This window comes from Scleropages formosus, chromosome 1, assembly GCF_900964775.1.
Source record: "Scleropages formosus chromosome 1, fSclFor1.1, whole genome shotgun sequence".
Lineage (NCBI taxonomy): Eukaryota > Metazoa > Chordata > Actinopteri > Osteoglossiformes > Osteoglossidae > Scleropages > Scleropages formosus.
Window position 1 is genome coordinate 50,216,541 of NC_041806.1, and position 16,985 is coordinate 50,233,525.

The window sequence follows — 16,985 nt, forward strand, 5'->3', positions numbered from 1 at the left end:
CCTGCCCACCCCAGCAGATGGACCAATCAGAATCCCTACCTGTGGCAGCCCATCAACTTGACCTGCATGGAGGTCCAGGCATCCTTCAGCTCTTGCAACTGGGAGCGTATCGCTTCCTGTCTGGCTCCTTGTCCCACCTCCTGCTCTGCCTCCTGTCCAGGCTCCACCCTACTGCTCCTCAGCAGCTGCTCTGCCTTTCCTACAGCCATGTTCAGTTTCACTTCGCCTTCACTCTTCAGCAGCAGAACATCCTGCACACAGAGCCTCCACTGTATCATTATTCACTCTCTCACACAAACACACACACACACACACACACACACACACACACACACTCAGTGTATCAACAACTCACAACCGCTCACTGTCACCCCCTTGTGTCTGCCTGCTGACCTGCACCAGCACCAGTCTCTGCTCCAGTGCTGTCCTGCTGCCGATGGTATTGTCAAGGTCGGCCAGCCGGTCCTGCAGGTCCTTCAGCCAGGCCCAGGCACTGTGCAGCGATTCTTCAAAGGCGCGGTGTTCCTGCAAGGCCAGCTGGTGAGAGCGCAGCTGTTCCTGCATGCTTTTCAGCAGGGCCTGGTGCTGTGTCTGCAGCTGCACAGCTGCACGCACCTCCCCACCTGCCCCACGTCCTGCCTCACTCAGGCTCTGAGCCTCACGGCAGAGCCTGTCGAAGGCATCCCTGTACATTGAAAAGGTTGTACCGAGGTAGTAGTCAGGCTCAAGCAACTCAAAGGTTGTAGGTTCGAGGACCAAGTGAGAGGAGAAGTGTAATGTGTGCAAACTCTCACCTCTCCTTCAGAAGTTCTTTCACAAACACCTCCATCTTCTCCAGCTCCTCCGTCTCAGGAAGAAGGTGCTGACTCTGATTTGAAAGCTCTGCATGGATCCCCCGCTCCTTCTGTTGCAGCCACTCGCTCAGGTCCTCTAGTCTGGTCTCAAACCTGTGGGAGGCAGAAGATGCCCCATGACCTCACGCGCCAAACAGACACCACTGAGCACGAGCACATTCTCTATGGGGAAGCAGGTGGTGTAGTGATTGGAGCTGCCACCTTTGAACTCAAAGGACAGAGGATGGAATCCCATCTCCTCCTGTCATGCCTTCGATCACAGTACTTAGCCTGAATTAATGTAGTAAAAATTGCCAAGCTATATAAAAGAGTAGCTCTGGAGAAAAACTTCAGCTAAGTACCTAAATTAATATTAGCCGCTAGCACCCCCTACTGATGGCTCCTCCAGCCAGCCCCACCTGTCCAACTGGGCTATGACCTCCTCCAGGACCCGCTGGTTGTGATGGCATTGCTCCACAAAGTTGACCCACTCCTGCTGGCTGGTGGAGATCTGCTGGTGCACCTGCGCCGTGTTCGTCTTGGGGAGGTGGAGCAGGAGCTTCTTGCCCTCCTCACACACCCGGGTTAGCCAACCCTTGCCCTCATCGACCTGCTCCAGAGCCCCCTAAAGGTGGGGAAGAGTAAAATCACCCATCACTGCTGTCCGGAACACTCTATTTCACTTCCATGGGTTCAGTACTGCCCCGTATCCCATACCTTGAGTCTCTGCAGCTTGTCACGCACAGCTGCGATGTCCCCTGATTGGTCGGAACACTCCTTCACACCTTCCTTCAGCACTAGGAGCCACATGTGGAAGCTGTTCACCAGCTCTGCAGAGTGACAGCGGGACAGAGAAGGACAGAGTCATGAGGCGTCAGAGAAGCTCAGCTCTAACACGGTCTAGATGATGACATGCTCGCTGGACGTGATCAGAAGGATGACAGCTGGCTGACTCGTTCCTTCATCACAAAAGCACAGCTGTCTCTCAGATTCATTCCAAGAAATGACCTCCTGGTTAGGTGAGTATTCAGTAGGAGGGGTTAAGTTACCACTATTTCCAGGATGGAAAATACATCACCTGAAATTAATTAAAATAATAAAATAAGATATATTTTTATGAATGACAATGACAACAGGACATACTTTTCATGTTTACCCATGTACCTCATATTTACCCATCTCTACAGCCAGGTAATTTTTACTGGACTGGATTTTAAGTTCTGAACCCACAACCTCTGAGCCCAAAAGGCAGGAATACCAACCACAATGCCATCTGCTGCCCCATGTATGTGGAGCAACTGATAGTGAAGTGGTCAGAGCTGCTGTATCTTTGCCAAAGGTCACTGGTTTGAATCCCATCTCCAGTTACAATACTCTTGAGCAAGGTACTTACCCTGAATTACAGTAAAATGTAGAAAACAGCCAGACTGACATCACTGAGAGTTTAAATCCTTCTGGGTTTGACACACCAGGTGTTTCTCTTGGCTCCAAAGGGCTGGCTGTATATTCAGATGAAGCCAAAATCTCACCAGTAAAGTGCTGCTGCAGGCCATCCTGCAGGGAGCCCAGTGTGCGGGAGCAGCTCAGGTGTGCAGCCTCACTGCGCTTGGACAGGTCTGCAAGTGCTGTCCCCAGGAACACCAGGTCTTCGGTCGGGAAACGCCTGCACAGGGAGCCCAGGGAGTCGCGCATGGAGTCTGTGTTTATTCTCAGGGCCTGTAACTCTTTCTGGTGCTCCTGCCAGATGCAGGAAAGACAGGTGTCACACACAAGTGTCACAACAGTCCCAACAAACAACACTGCAACAAAAACTCTTGTACAAAGTGACATATAGAGCTTAAATGTTGTGCTTGGCTGCGTATTAATTAAAAGTATTGGTTGTTAACGGCAGCAGATGGCATAGTAGTTAGAGGCTCTGCCTTTGGACTCGAACGTCCCAGATTTAAAGCCCACCTCCTATTGTAGTACCCTTTAGCAAGGTATTTACCCTGAATTCACAAAGTAAAACTCACCCTCTTGTATAAATGGGGAAATCACTGTGAGTCACTTTGGAGGAAAGCATTACATAAATTAATTAATGTGACTGAGATTCTATGTGGATTTCTGGCTACATTATTTATTCATGACACCTTATTAATAATCTAAGATATGGTACCGTACCACTTTTAATAACAGAGTATCCATGACAATCTCCTTTTATGTGCAAAGTACTTGGCCATTAAAGTTATCTTATCCTATTTCATGACTGGGGAGAAGAAGATTCAATGCTGGGTGGACAATTAAGGCTCAAGAGGTGGAGACTCAAGGCATACAGTGGCCTACCTTAACTCTGCATATGTCCTCCTCATCTGGGCCTTGCGGCAGGGCTGACAGAGAGTCCTCCACTTCCTGTAGTTGCCTGGTCATCTGGGAAATGAAGTTCTCCAGCTCCTGCTTCTGGGAGCAGAAGTCCTCCAGCGAGGTGCTGGTCTGCTTCAAGAGCCCCTGGATGTGCTCCAGCTTCTTCCGCAGCTTGGCCTCCAGGACCTGACAGAAGGACAAAGATTCTCCAGTTGAACTGTAGTCAAAACCCGATCTAAATCATACATCACAAGGACAGCAGGTGATGTAGTGGTTAGTGCTGCCACCTTACACTCCAAGGACCTGGGTTTGAATCTCACCTCCTGCTGCAGTACTCTTAAACATGCTACTTACCTTGAATTTCACTGCTAAAAACTACCCTCCTGCATAAATTGCTAAAACACTAAGGTGCTCTGGAGGAAAGCATCAGCTAAATAAATAAGTGTCTGTCTGTGGTACTGCTACTATACTGTAATGTTTTTTGAACAGTAAACAACATCACCAAGGAGACCTGCAGAAGTTCGTACACAAAGAGCTCCTCTTTTGACGGCGCTGTTCAAGTGTGTTGTTCGGGACTGTCTCTCTACCTGCAGCTGTGTGGGTGTGTCCTGACTGCAGGTGAGCTCTTTCAGCTCACACACATTCTCATGCATGGCTTCCAGCTCCTGCTCCTTGCTCTGCATTTCCACCTGAAGAACACAAAAGGGCTGCTTTTGATATGAACAACAAACACAAACAACAACTGTAACAGACACAATCTATGTGGTCTTTGACCCATCGCACCCCCAAGGCACTGACCTGCAGCTCAGAGAGGAATTGCTCTGTCTGCTGACTGTCGCTGAGGTTTGTGACCCTCTTGCTGAGCTCCGCAGCCACACTGCCAGCCCAGCTGTCAATATCCTCCGCCCTGACCTGAAGCTCCGCCCACAGAGCAGCACTACGGCCGAGATGCTTGATGTTGTCGTCGATCCTCTCAGACACCTGAAGTGGAGGGCACAAGGTCAGAGGGTCAGCATCAGTTTGGACCACAGCAGAAGAAACACGGATAGAAGAATCCTAAAATGACTGAAATATGGTCATAAGACCCATTATTCGCTCGTTTAGTTCTTCAAAAATCCCATTTCCAATTATACTAAATTATTATTATTATTATTTTTTTATAGAGCACTCTTCTCACGCAGTGACACAGAGCACTTTAACACAGGCATACAGCAAGAAAAATTGATACAAACAAAGAAGACAGTCAACTAATGGCTACCATAATGAAGAACTTATTATACGGCTATAAGTATACCTACTGGCCACCGGGGAAAGGAACAAAAACTCCCAACTGAAGGGTGAGGGAGAAAAAACCTCTGGGGGTCCACGGGCCATTGTTATTGATCACCAACACCAAGGAACACCAGACAAGAGCTATAAACACTATGGGGGTGAGTTATATTACAGTTGTGTGACACTTCTATTCTGTTTGAGTGACCTTTGCCACCACCTATAGGCTTGGAGGGTAAACACAGTTCACCTTCACAATACAGCAAAGACATTTTGGAAAACAGGATAAGTAATAGATAGATAGATAGATAGATAGATAGATAGATAGAAAAATGGCTGTGTTTTTCAGAACTCAGTCAAGGAACCAGAGTATGTGTGCTCTCTGTTGCTCCCAGTCTGTGGAATGGTAAGGGAGACATCATGAGAGACGTGTTTCCCCACATGTTCCTTCTTACATCAAGCCACTGCTCCAGCACGGCATCCAGGTCCTGTTTGATCATCTGAGGTTCGCAGTCTGGGATGCTGCTCAGTTCACCCAACAAGTGCTTCCCCCTGCTGGTGAGGAGGTCCAACTCTTCCTGACAGTGCCCCATTTCCATCTTTGCTGCCTCGTGCTGTTAAGAAAGAAGTGAGCAGAAGACAATGAATTTGTTTAACCAATATTCAACATATTCAACAGACATCCTTGTCTCAGGAAATCATAAAAAAAACATTTTATACTTTGCTCACATAAACATTTAAAACGTAAAGGAAGAATTTTGTAAATTAGCAATTTTTCAGTGTTGTTTAAAATATGACATGTGCTGAGGAATATTTAATAGCTTTAATGAAGGTAGGTGGACTTTGTACTGACAGAGCTCAGAAATCCATGGGTATCTGGACAAGAGAAAGCGAGTTCTGACCCGAGACAGCTCCCTCCGGACATCTTCCTGGTCCTTCAGAGGCCATCTGATCTCCGCCACACCGGCTGCTTTCTCCACCATGTTGTTGATGGAGGACTTCAGATTCTGGAAATCCCTCAGGTTGTCCAGGAGGAGGGAGGACTGGGCCTGCCTGCAGGGGGTGACACTCGCTAGTCAAATGTACTACAAACACACATAGTTGTGCACAGACACTCACACTAAGACTTGTGCACAGGTGTATCAACGCAGCTCAGACAGGCACCAAAATCTGCAAAACCTCTCTTCCATTTAGACTTCTGATTTTCCAGCATGTAACAGAGTAGAGAGTGATCTTTCATAAAGTTACAAAATTCTAACCAGGGCACACTTGGGACTGGGTTTGGGGGTTAGGGTTATTAGTCTTCATGATCAGTCAGCTGGATTTGGGGACAGGATGTTTCAATATGTCCCTTCAGTTGATTTTTCTCTTGTTTCTTCTGCCAAGCGAGGTCACAAAACTAGCCTGAGGCTGAACAAGGAATGACAGAAGGGCTTCTGGGAATCAGGTCCACAGTCCAAACAATCACCATGACCTCAAGTGTCAAACCATCACGAGCCAAGAGTTTTACAGTTTCATGAAAACAACAAAATTCAATTTCCATGCTATCTTTAAATTTAGTGGAGGTACGTTTCTAGCCAAGGTATAAATATTGGGACTGTTCCACGTGCCTGCCAAGTGTTCAGCTCACAGTGAAGCCCAAAGAAGGGATGGGAACGTAGCTTAAGGTAAACATGGTTGGAATGTGTAAGGGCCTCACTGCTAGTAGGGACACCGTGCTTTCCTAAACACGGGTTCTGCCCGCAATCTGGAGTTGGCAGACAGGAAGTGATGAATTATGCGAATTGGGAGAACCGTGAAAATGCATTCTGTCTCCTTGGTCAGCAATTTTTATGTCAGCTGCCTTTTTTCCCCCGAGGTTCAAAGACAATCACAGATCAACCTGGGTTGTGACCCCCTAACGCCATGCACCCCCACCTGTCTGTGAGAGTCCTCTGTGCCTCCTCCCAGGCTATCTCAACCAGGCCAACTTCCCGAAGTGCCTCACCAGCCAGCTCTGCGTCTCTCTGGGCTAGCTGCTGGCCTCGCTCACGTACCCACTGCACCTCATGCTGGTGCAAGAGCAGCTCCTCTTCCAGCTCGTTGAAGAAGCGCAACCTGCAAGGGACACAATGGCCAATCAGACAATAGGCTGCGACACAGTGACCAATCAGGAGTGGACTATAAAACAATGAGGCTTGTGCTGAATCGGGCACCTGTGCTGGAGCTCCTGGAGGCTGGGTTCCTGGAGGCTCTGCCCACTAGCCTTCTCCTCCACCTCCCGCAGGACCAACAGCAGTTGCTCCTTCCGCTGGCGGAAGGCAGTCCACAGTGCCCCCAGGGCCTCTGCCTCACTCTGCCTGGTGCCCAGCAGGTTCTGCACATCCTCCATAGACATAGTGAGGGCTTCCACCAGTGCTCTGCAAGTGATCCGCGGTCCTGCCCCCTCTCCACACAGCTGCCAGCGGGCCTTACTGAGACTGCTGTCCAGGCTGACTGCTTGCACATCTAGCCTGCAAACATCGGCCGCTGCTGATTCCAGCTCCTGCCGCAAAGGCTCGGCCTGGGCTCGGTCAAAGCTGCCGGCGCCCTCTAGTGCCTGCCTTGTGCCCTGCAGCAGGCTGGCCGTTGCGCCGCGGCCCTCTAGGAAGGCCTCCAGCTGGCCGAGGCAACTGCGCCGGTGCTCCAGCAGCTGCTGTGCCTCCAAGCAAGGCTGCAGACTGGTGTCCCAGCGCCTGCGGAGCAGCGGCAGCTCGTCTGCATTGCAGGTCCCACTCAGGGAGGCCACACGCTGCTCCAGACTCGCTCTGGTCCCTTCCTTGTTCTGCAGCATGGCTTCCGCTTCCTGGAGGGAAACCAACAGGGTGAACGAGGCCAAACACAAACACAAATCAGCAATTAAACAAACGAGGAACATAAACATGTGAGCCAATCCCACAATCCACCATCATACCTTGGTCTGGGTGTCTGCAGTCACAAGATCTGTGATGTCCACCTGGGAGAAGGTGTGGAGGTCGGACAGAAAGCTCTTGCTCCAGTGGGAGAACTCAGCCAGGGTTTGCTCAAACTGCTCTACCATCTCCATGTGAGTCTGCAGCTGCTGCATTCTGAGGGAGGAGAGGAATGGAGCATCACTGGAGTGTCACTACCACCAAAACACAAGCACGAAACAGGAAGGGATACAGTGTGAAACAGGGAGACGAACACTGAGTTTCAGCATGAAATGGAAAAGCCCTGATACAGCCAGCCCCCTGACCTTTTGAGTACCATCTGGACCTGCTCTCTCCACCTTTCTTCCAGCTGCTCCACGTGTGCAGAGAGCTCCTTCACTTGTTCACGTGAAGCTGTCAGATGTAAAGATGCTGCCAGGCTCAGAAGGTCCTGGTGGAAGGACTCCTGGGCTACAGTCTCAGACTGCAGGTCCTGCAGAGCAAGAGTTGGCTGTTGGTACTGATCTGTAGGGGATGGTGTCACTCTTCCTGGACTATTATTCTGTATCTATACTGGGCATATGGGGTTGTATACACCGCACACATGAAATAAAATGCCGTGTTTATGCATCACTAGAGGGTATGAGGACTCTGTAGTAGACAGGTATTGTGGGTTACCGTCATGCACCAGTAGATCTTTAGTTGTGCCCCCCGTTTACCTGGAGCGCACACAGCTGGGTCTGCAGTTTGGTTTTATCCACTGAGAGGCAGAGGGCAACTGGACTGCAGGCGAACTCACTCCTCTCGAGCCACGACATGAGGCTGGAAAGCTCCTTCTCGTATCTAAACCAAATAGCCGGCGGTTTTTAAACAAGCAATCAGGTTCCAGTCGGGGAGCTCTGAGGGTGCGGTAAAAAGCCAGCGGGACTCAGCAACACTGACAAGGACACAAAGGCGGGCACCTATTTCTCAGCCCCACATAGCACCATGTTAATCCCCTCACCACCCACTGCTCACCTCTGCCACAGGGACTGCAGGTTCTCCAGCAGCACCTGCTTGTCACCGGCCTGTCTGAGATGCTCCTCCAGTTGGTGCTGCAGCGCGACTATGTCCCCCTCCGCCTGCTCACGGTCCGAGAGCCGCTGTGCCGCACCTGATAGTGCTGCCACGGCTTGCCTGAGCTGCTCCAGAGACTGGGCCTCATCCTGGGAGGAGCAGACTGACACGTTACACACGCCATATATGTTCTACACACCATACACATTACCCATGTTGTGCATGCACATTACACACACCTTACACATTGCATACAGTAGTACACCAATAGTACGTATTACACACATACAATACAGGCATCATACACACACTTCACATACATTACAGACACCATACACACATCGCACCCCATCCACAGTGCAAAAAATTTATACACACCATAAAAATACTGTACGAATCCGTTACAGACACCATACACATGGTATATATTCACCTTATACAAAGTGTATGTATAAGATGACTTTACCAGTACATTAAAACATAAGCACATTATACCTGTTTAAAATGTGTAAAACACATATTACACAATCATACAAACACACCAGACATGCCACACATACACACACAGTGTAAACATATTTTCCACATCCCTTATACACACAGTGCATTCACTATGGTGAGAAAAAGAGCAGCAAGCTCCACCTGATGATCTTCAAGAGCCCTGTAGGCATCAGACGATGAGGCGCAGGATGTCACTGGCTGCTCCAGCTTGTCACCCAGCTTCTGCAGGGACGTCCGTGCCTGTTGGATAGAGCAGACAGGACAGCTGTCACTGTAGCGCTGTGAGGACCATCTGTGTCACTTCACTATGTGACCATCCAAGCCATCTGTGTCACTTCAGAAGGACATGCAACCTCAGCATACGGCAGCGGTACCATTAGTCAACCTCACACTGGATGTTTTTAAATATCACTTGATCCAGTTCAACCACTGAGGAAATAAAAATTAATTTAAGCTTGAAAATAATCAGAAGAGAATGACAGTTATTCACTAAACATAATCCACTCACTTGATCTGATTATCTCCATGAATGATGCTATTAAGCATAGCATTAGGGACAGATAAGCTGTATGTGAGACACAGAAGAAGGGAGGCAGTGAGAGTACCTGTTCCAGATCCTGGGTGAACCTGTGCAGGTGGGCAGTTCTCTGCTCCAAGTCTCCGCCCACCCGCTCCACACTCTCCTGTAGCTCCTCCCATTCCTGCCCCACCTGCATTAACCTGGCCCTCATGCGAGCTGCCTCCTCCGGTGATATGAACTGGCCCAGAGAACATGATTCCGTCTCCAGCAGGGGAAGGACCTCTGTCCTCTCCTGTAGACCAGCCTCCACAGCCTGGTCCAGTCAGAAGACAGATCAGTTGGGCTTATTATTAGCGTTGTTTTAATTACTATGATGGTAAGAGATGCACTTTGTTTTCAATCTAGGATCAAGTGCAGGGGAATTACTGCCTAGGATTCAATGGTACAAGTGAAAAAGGGCAGGAGGACCACATGGGGGGCTGTACTGCGGGGTCAAACTACCTTCATAGCACTCTCTTGTTGCTGCAGCGTCAAGGTGCCAGCCCTCAGGGAGACCAGCTCCTCTCCCCTCTCACTGATCCATGTGGAGAGGATATGGATCCTATTGTTGAACTCCTCCCACTGGGATTTAATGGTCTCTAGCTGTTGAGCGCTGCGAAAACAGGAAGCAATGCTAATGGCAACCACAGTAGGGAATGTGTGTGTGTGATGTAGGAGCAGGACTGGAAACAGACTTACTTGTCAGTGACGCTGGCCCTGACTCGGCCCACCTGTTTCTGGAGTACCCGAGTTTGTTCCTGCAGGCGGATCCGGTTGCTGGAGCCCAGCCGGATCTCTGCTGCCTCCTTCAGGAGCAGCTCCACCTGGGAGCATTGCTCCTCGCTCTGCTTGTGCAGGTCCTGCATGCAACAACACAGAGATGTAACCACAGGGCACGGCTGTGAATGAGGCAGTCAGCTGTGTCACCCCAAGCACCAGTACCCAGGCGGCTCCAGGCAGGCACCGTTGGACCTACCCTGGCCTGCTCCAGCTTAGCTGTGAGACCCTCCAAGCTGCTGAAAGCGCAGTCCCTTCGCAGGGCAATGTCAGCACGGCTCACAAACGCCTCCAGGGCCTCCAGCTGCCTTTCCAAGTCCTGCCAGGCAGCCAGGGTCTCCTGCAGAACCACCAAAGGGAAAAAAGGGACACTTTACAGTAGGACTGCAGGGGATGGGACTCAGTAACCCAGACAACACGGTGGGCAGCTCTGGCATTACCTGCAGAATGGTCTCCTCCTGCTCGACAGTCTCATCCACGGAGTGCAGCACCCTCTCCAGCATCTGCAGGGAGTCGCTTGGCTTCTCCTCTGTCTGCAGGTGGCACACGCGCAGCACCTGCTGCTCTGCCTCGCTCCTCTTGGCCCGCAGCTGCTCCAGGTGCTTCTGCAGGTGCAGATGCAGAGCAGCGGGACATAGTCACAGGCAGAAAGGCAGGTGGAGACAAGAGGTTGTGATGGTCTGTAGTCTGGTCCACCTCAGTGTCCAGCTCTGCTGCCTAGCTGCTGAACACAACAGCGCTCTCACCTGGTGGCTAAGAAGCATCTGCTGAGCCTCCTTCACATCTTGGGCTTCTAGGATCTTAGCAGCCCCTTTCTGGACCTGCTTCTGGGCCTTTTGCAGCTCCTCCAGCGAGCGAAGAATCTCCGCCCGGACCTGGACTCGAGCTCCTGTGGCCAAGAGTGTGTCCTCTACCTGGAGCGGGAAACAGCGATGGGAGACTATCAGCGAACAAGAGCTCAGGGGATGATAATCCACTTTACAGTGTCATGCCAACATGAAGACCCATGTGGACCTCCTTGGGAAGACAATCAGGACATCTAATTGCCCTGGAACATTCAGAACATTAATGAGTAACTTCATTGTCCTTTCTTAACCCCTTGGTCACGTATCCAAAGTCATTCTATAAGCGAGGCCACATGTTCTGAACAGAGCTACATTTGACCACTAGAGAATGACATGCTGGGACAGCAGGGTGGCTCACAGACAGGCGTACCTCGGCCAGGGAAGACAGCAGGGACTCATGGTCTGAGGAGAGCTTGGTAAGGACGTCTCGCTGTTGGTGGAAATCACCTTCGAGGCAGACCTCCATGAGGGCAGCCAGCCGGGTCTCCAGCCATCCCAGGTTGCCCTGCTGCTCCTCGGCATCGCGGCGCATCTCCTGAGAGGCACAGCAGGAGGTGGGCTAAGCGTGGGGGTGTCACCTGCACTGTGCCCACGGTTGAGGGTTATGATCGAGAGCGCTCACCTCCAGAGTGGTCTTTACCCAGCCATGTGCGTCGGGGTCGCTGGCCTGGACCTTCAGCTCCCTCAGCTGGGATTCCTTCGAGGAGATCCAGGAATCCAGCATGGAGCACCTGGGTGCAGCGGAGGGACAATCACTTATAGTATAAACACGTTTTATTAAACAATCCGCACAAGATCATGAAAACAAATGTTAAAACAAGATATTCGTGGCGATCGCATGTTCATGAAAAAACCACAGATTTGAAAAGCTCTGAGCTAACAGCCCACATTGAAAGTTAAAACTGCCTGCATCTGCGATAGGAAGGCAAGGCTTGGTTAGAGAGTGGGCGGAGCACAGGTGGAGCTGCAATCTCATCCCCACCACCTCACCTTGAAGTAAATTCCTCCCACTTGTCTGGGTGCTGCAGTAGCACCTGGTAGGTGTTATCCACCTGCGCCGCGAGCTTGGAGATGGCCACTCTGCAGCTGTGGGTGGTCTGGTGGGCAGGGTCACCTTCTGGCAGCTTCCCACAAAGCTCCTCCATATCCTGAAGCCTCTTCTCACAGACAGCCTGGGGGCCTGACTCCTTGAAGAAGGCCTGGCGACAATCCAGAGAACGCGGGTGTGACATGAGCTGCACCCTGACTGGCTGACAATACAGGAGGCCCATCCACTCAGCAGTGGCCACGCCTACTCACCCTGTGCTCCCTGACCAGCCTCTCGCTGCCAGCCGTGGGCAGGGCATCGTTCTCGCGCTCCAGCTCCACCTGACAATCCTGCAGCAGGGCCAACAGTTGGCGGCTCCCTGCATGCACTCTCAACCGCAGCAGATGGAAGGGCGCCTCCGTGTGGACATCCTAAGCAGAACAGTGACACAAACAGCTGTCACCCAGGACAACGGCCAGGTTTGGTGACCATCCCGCACACCTAGAGCATGTATGTACCACAGACACAGCTCACTGACCTTCCACTGCTTGTGCAGCCTGCGGACAGTCTCCTGCAGGCCCTGGTGCTCGCCCTCAGGCAGGATGTCGGTGAGCTCGTCGCATGCCTTCAGGAAGGCGCTCAGCACACGCTGGTCAATCTGCCCAAAGAACTCCTGTAGGAGGAGAAAGGAGTGAGTGCACACAGCCTGGTGAGACTCCCATGGGGAGTCCCCTGATACGGTGCTGTGGGATATCGTACCGTATGCTTCTCAAGCAGCTCCTCTGGGTTCCCCTGCTCCTTCAGCGAGACCTGGGCTGCCTTGAGCACCTTCTCCAGCTCCACGCGTGACTCATCAAACCTCCTCATGAGGCCGCTGTTGGCCTCGACGTGCTTCCTCCACTCTCCTGCCTCCTGCACCATGGTCTGGGGGGGGGGAAAAACACAGTGACCTTAGATGACCTATAGATTAGGAAAACGGTTCCTGTCACCTCTTTGTATTTCTGTATTTGCCAGTGTGACATTAACAATCTCAGCTCTGAACCCTGGGGATGAATGAGTGACAGAGGTCAAGAAAGATCCCTCTTAGAGGGTATGAAGGAGCTTTTAGTAAATCCAGCAAATGTAGATAAAATTCATTCTCACATGGCCAGACTGATTGGGGGGCGGGAGTCACGTGATTCATGTGGCTCAGTCTGATGTATCATAGACAATATCATATACAATATATCATGTACATGATTTTTTTTTTTTTTAAATTTGACATTATAGTGATTTTATATATAAATAAGCTGTAAATCAACTAAGGGGGGCATGGTGGCACAGTGGGTTTAGCCGGGTCCCACTCTCTGGCAGGTCTGGGGTTCGAGTGCTGCTTGGGTTGCCTTGTGACGGACTGGCATCCCGTCCTTGGTGTGTCCCCTCCGCCTCCAGCCTTGCGCCCTGCATTGCCAGGTTAGGCTCCAGTTTGCCGCAACCCCACTAGGGACAAACGATTTCAGCCAGTGTGTGTGTGTGTGTAAATCAACTACTTTATTTTAACTTTTAACAAATTTTAATAAAATATTTTTGTTGTGTATTGAGACTATCAAATTTACAAATAACTTGAAATTTTTGAAGTTATTTTTTTTTACATATTGACTTTCATTTCAGCCAATATTATACAATGAAGACAAAAAATTAATAGTGACCTTTAAAAGAGGGAGGAGGCTAGTTCAAACAATACAACAACTCCTTCCTATTCTGCATTGTCAAAACATTTTTGCAGGTTAAAAATCACTTTAAAAGTGATTTTTCCAATAATTTAAGTCTCAGTCTCGGTCACAACCAGACTCTTTTTTTCTTGTCATTCCAATATCTGGTCACTCAAGGTCTGGTCATGTGGAGATGAACCCCGATGCAAAACTACAATGCCAATATTTAAAGTGATAGATGCTGATATAATCAATGCCTTTCCCAAGTCCTGTTACTGATGACCCTGTGTCGATACCAGTATCTCTCATACTGGATTCATTCAGGTACGCTGCCCATTGCTCCTGCCTCGGGTGGCTCACCTGTAAGGTGCCCTGCAGGTCAAGAACCCTCTTCTGCAGCAGTGACGTGTCGAAGTGGCGCAGGGTCCCACTGGCACTTAGTGTTCTCAGCAGGGACTGCTGCCCGTGCTCCACGGCCGACAGGCATTTACTGCACGTCTGCTGGCAGGTCAGCAGCGCCTGGACGTTGCCATGGTAACGTGGGATAACCGCAACATCAGAGTACCGGGGACAGGAACGTAGAACCACAAAGTCACACTATGGTAAGCAATCACATTATCTCAAAGTCTCCATGCACCAGCAGGTGGCACAGTGGTTCGAGCTGTTGCCTTCAACTTGAAGGGCTCGGATTAGAACCCCACCCACCTTATGCTACAAGGTACTTAACTATGAAGTGAAACAGTAAAAATGACCCAGTGGTATAAAAAGGCAAATAACTGTAAACAGCTTCGGAGAAAATTGCCACATAAATAAATAAAAGGTATAAAATAAAGTGACACACAGAATGTGTTGGTCAACAGGGTGGGAAACAATGTCGTGAAACATGAGCATTTTCGGTACATTATGATTATGACATTGTTATTTGTTACATCTTGCAGAACTTCCACTCTCCCTCCAGCCTTTGTCATGTGGTAAGATGTCCCGATTGTTATCTTGTCAGTCGTCCTGGTAACAGACAGCATGGCCGACAATACATGACTGACAGGAAGAGGTCCTGGTCCTGTCACACCCGAGTCTTGGCACCCCTTGCACACAAACCGCTGCTAAACTGCAATTTCACGGCCAGCCACTGCTTCCTCAGTTACAAAGGGGGAAAAAAAAAAAAAAACACTTAATCCTCCTTCAAAAGTCGGCTGCGCTGCGTGTGAGCTTTACAGCGAGTGTAGAGAGCCACACACACACACTCACTAGAAATCATGGTACATCGTGCCACGTGTTCATCACCAAACACAAAGACATGCACACTCTTTTATTGTTCCTTCTGCACGTGTATGCATGCATGTGTGTTATGCTCACAGTGCTCCATTAGACACACAGTGGTAATTAATTACCCTGCTAATTACTGCAGGAAATAACTGCTCTGTCTTTCCTAATCTTCTCCCCCTTGCTGTGTGGGACTGCAGACTGTCGGCGGGAGGAAGACAACGATTCCACGGGCATCAGAGAGGCACAGCGGCAACAAAGGATCTGGATGGATATCCCCCCGTTTGTAACCATGGCAACCCTATCAGCCCGGCCTCACCTGACACTTGTGCTTATAGTCCCCAGGGGTGTCTGAGTCACGGGCCACCGTGATGACACTGGCTCTTTCCAGACTCTCATAGAAGCTGGTGATGTGCTTCTCCATCTCCTCCAGAGGGGCCAGCAGAGCCTGTGCTTCCGGCTGCAGGTGCAGGTGCTTCTCCCGTACCTGACAGAACAGGGCAGGACAGGATGGAGATGAACAGGATGGGGTCGGTCATGCTGTATTTATCACGGACAATTAAAACATGCATGTTGCTAAGTGGTAGCTCCCTTATTCAGTTGGTCAGGGAAGAAGTGTAAGTTCAAGCTGACCGGCAAGTGTGGAAGAGCAGGTGTACGATACACACCTTATTTAGTTGATCCTTGACTGTTGCCACGGTCGCCCGCATCTGTGCGGCCTCCTCCTGCGGTGTGTCCTTGGCGAGCAGCTGGGCAGTGTGGCTCACCTTCTCGTACTGTGCCTCCGCGGTCGCGAGCTTCTGCTTGATGTCCTTCATGGGGAGGAAATGGAGGACAGGGGACAAGAGGCAAGTCAGTAAAAGGACTTAGGGCCTGGGGGAACAATTCTAGAGTCCAAGGGCTTTGCCTACCTCCAAATCTTGCACAAATGATCTGACGTTGAGGAAGGACACCTGCACTGAGGTGCTCATCTTCTCAATGACCAGATCCAAGAAGCTGCTCAGGCTGGACAGTCCCTCTTGGAGGTCCTTCCTCATCCTGTCTACCTCGTTCGGCTGTGCATACTGCTTGACCCTGACAAAGAGCTCTCTCCAACGCCCGTTCAGCAGGAGAAGCTGCTGCTTTAGCTCAAGAGACACTGTCTCATCGCAGGTCTCGATGAGGAAGTTGCCGGCATCGTTCATGGTCGCATGCTGCTGGATCCAGTGTGGAAGGTTCTGGAAGAACTCCTAGAGGGGGTGAAGAGAAAGAGGGGAAGGAGGGACGGTGAGACATGTGGAATATAGCCAGAGGCCGTAGAGAAGGTCTCTCTTCGAGGGTCTGGCGTACCCGCTTGGTGCTCTCGGGCTCGGCCAGCTTCCTCTCAGCATCCTCCAGCCAGGCCTGCAGCGCCGCCACCGAGCTGCCATACCTCTCCCAGCTGGACAGCACCTCCTGCAGCATGGAGCGCACACTGCGCAGCTCCACACACAGCTGCTTCCACTGCGCAGACGTGTCGCTCAGGAAGTGGTTCAAGCCCTCCCGTTGCTCAGCTGGAAGAGGGGGTGGAGTCGGCAGGAGGGACAACATGCGATTTACTTTAAATGTCTTATATACAGAAACATTGCAACAAAATAATAACAACACAACATAGTTAATAACCTTAATTGTTTATTCTTTTTGAGAAGCATCAAGACTAAAGGGACACTGTCAGAGTGCCTTAGGATGAGCTCTCCTGATTGGATGGTATGGACACCACCCACACTTCAGCTCAAAGCCAATCAAATCTCTTATGTGCTTGTATGGGCGAGGCTAAAGGAAGAATCCCGTGAAGCTTTTGCAAATGAGATTCACAGACTTGCTGGAATTGGGCCAAAGTGGCCTTTAGCCCGAAAGCAGATTTAGAGCCTCTGCATTGTGTGTAAATACGTATGAC

The 16,985-nt window shown here is 50.4% G+C and overlaps 1 protein-coding gene across 3 annotated transcripts in view; it reads right to left on the reverse strand.

Annotated features, from left to right (window-relative positions):
- Nucleotides 1-16,985, reverse strand: part of LOC108920510 (nesprin-1-like) — an 89,835-nt gene that overhangs the window by 61,762 nt on the left and 11,088 nt on the right. For all 3 annotated transcript variants that reach the window (XM_029259969.1, XM_029259935.1, XM_029259900.1), the window contains exons 16-50: nt 16,400-16,602; nt 15,982-16,299; nt 15,739-15,882; nt 15,390-15,557; nt 14,168-14,326; nt 12,876-13,040; nt 12,655-12,789; nt 12,389-12,547; nt 12,080-12,288; nt 11,712-11,820; nt 11,460-11,624; nt 10,991-11,158; nt 10,685-10,849; nt 10,444-10,584; nt 10,167-10,327; nt 9,930-10,080; nt 9,514-9,741; nt 9,050-9,148; nt 8,369-8,556; nt 8,071-8,194; nt 7,678-7,844; nt 7,375-7,528; nt 6,638-7,266; nt 6,360-6,539; nt 5,345-5,495; nt 4,898-5,056; nt 3,972-4,154; nt 3,761-3,862; nt 3,156-3,359; nt 2,363-2,570; nt 1,551-1,663; nt 1,253-1,458; nt 795-947; nt 394-685; nt 40-251 (exon numbers count right to left, since the gene is read on the reverse strand). In XM_029259969.1, coding sequence (XP_029115802.1) covers nt 40-251; nt 394-685; nt 795-947; nt 1,253-1,458; nt 1,551-1,663; nt 2,363-2,570; nt 3,156-3,359; nt 3,761-3,862; nt 3,972-4,154; nt 4,898-5,056; nt 5,345-5,495; nt 6,360-6,539; nt 6,638-7,266; nt 7,375-7,528; nt 7,678-7,844; nt 8,071-8,194; nt 8,369-8,556; nt 9,050-9,148; nt 9,514-9,741; nt 9,930-10,080; nt 10,167-10,327; nt 10,444-10,584; nt 10,685-10,849; nt 10,991-11,158; nt 11,460-11,624; nt 11,712-11,820; nt 12,080-12,288; nt 12,389-12,547; nt 12,655-12,789; nt 12,876-13,040; nt 14,168-14,326; nt 15,390-15,557; nt 15,739-15,882; nt 15,982-16,299; nt 16,400-16,602 — 6,472 coding nt within the window. The remainder of the gene's footprint in view (nt 1-39; nt 252-393; nt 686-794; nt 948-1,252; nt 1,459-1,550; nt 1,664-2,362; nt 2,571-3,155; nt 3,360-3,760; nt 3,863-3,971; nt 4,155-4,897; nt 5,057-5,344; nt 5,496-6,359; nt 6,540-6,637; nt 7,267-7,374; nt 7,529-7,677; nt 7,845-8,070; nt 8,195-8,368; nt 8,557-9,049; nt 9,149-9,513; nt 9,742-9,929; nt 10,081-10,166; nt 10,328-10,443; nt 10,585-10,684; nt 10,850-10,990; nt 11,159-11,459; nt 11,625-11,711; nt 11,821-12,079; nt 12,289-12,388; nt 12,548-12,654; nt 12,790-12,875; nt 13,041-14,167; nt 14,327-15,389; nt 15,558-15,738; nt 15,883-15,981; nt 16,300-16,399; nt 16,603-16,985) is intronic.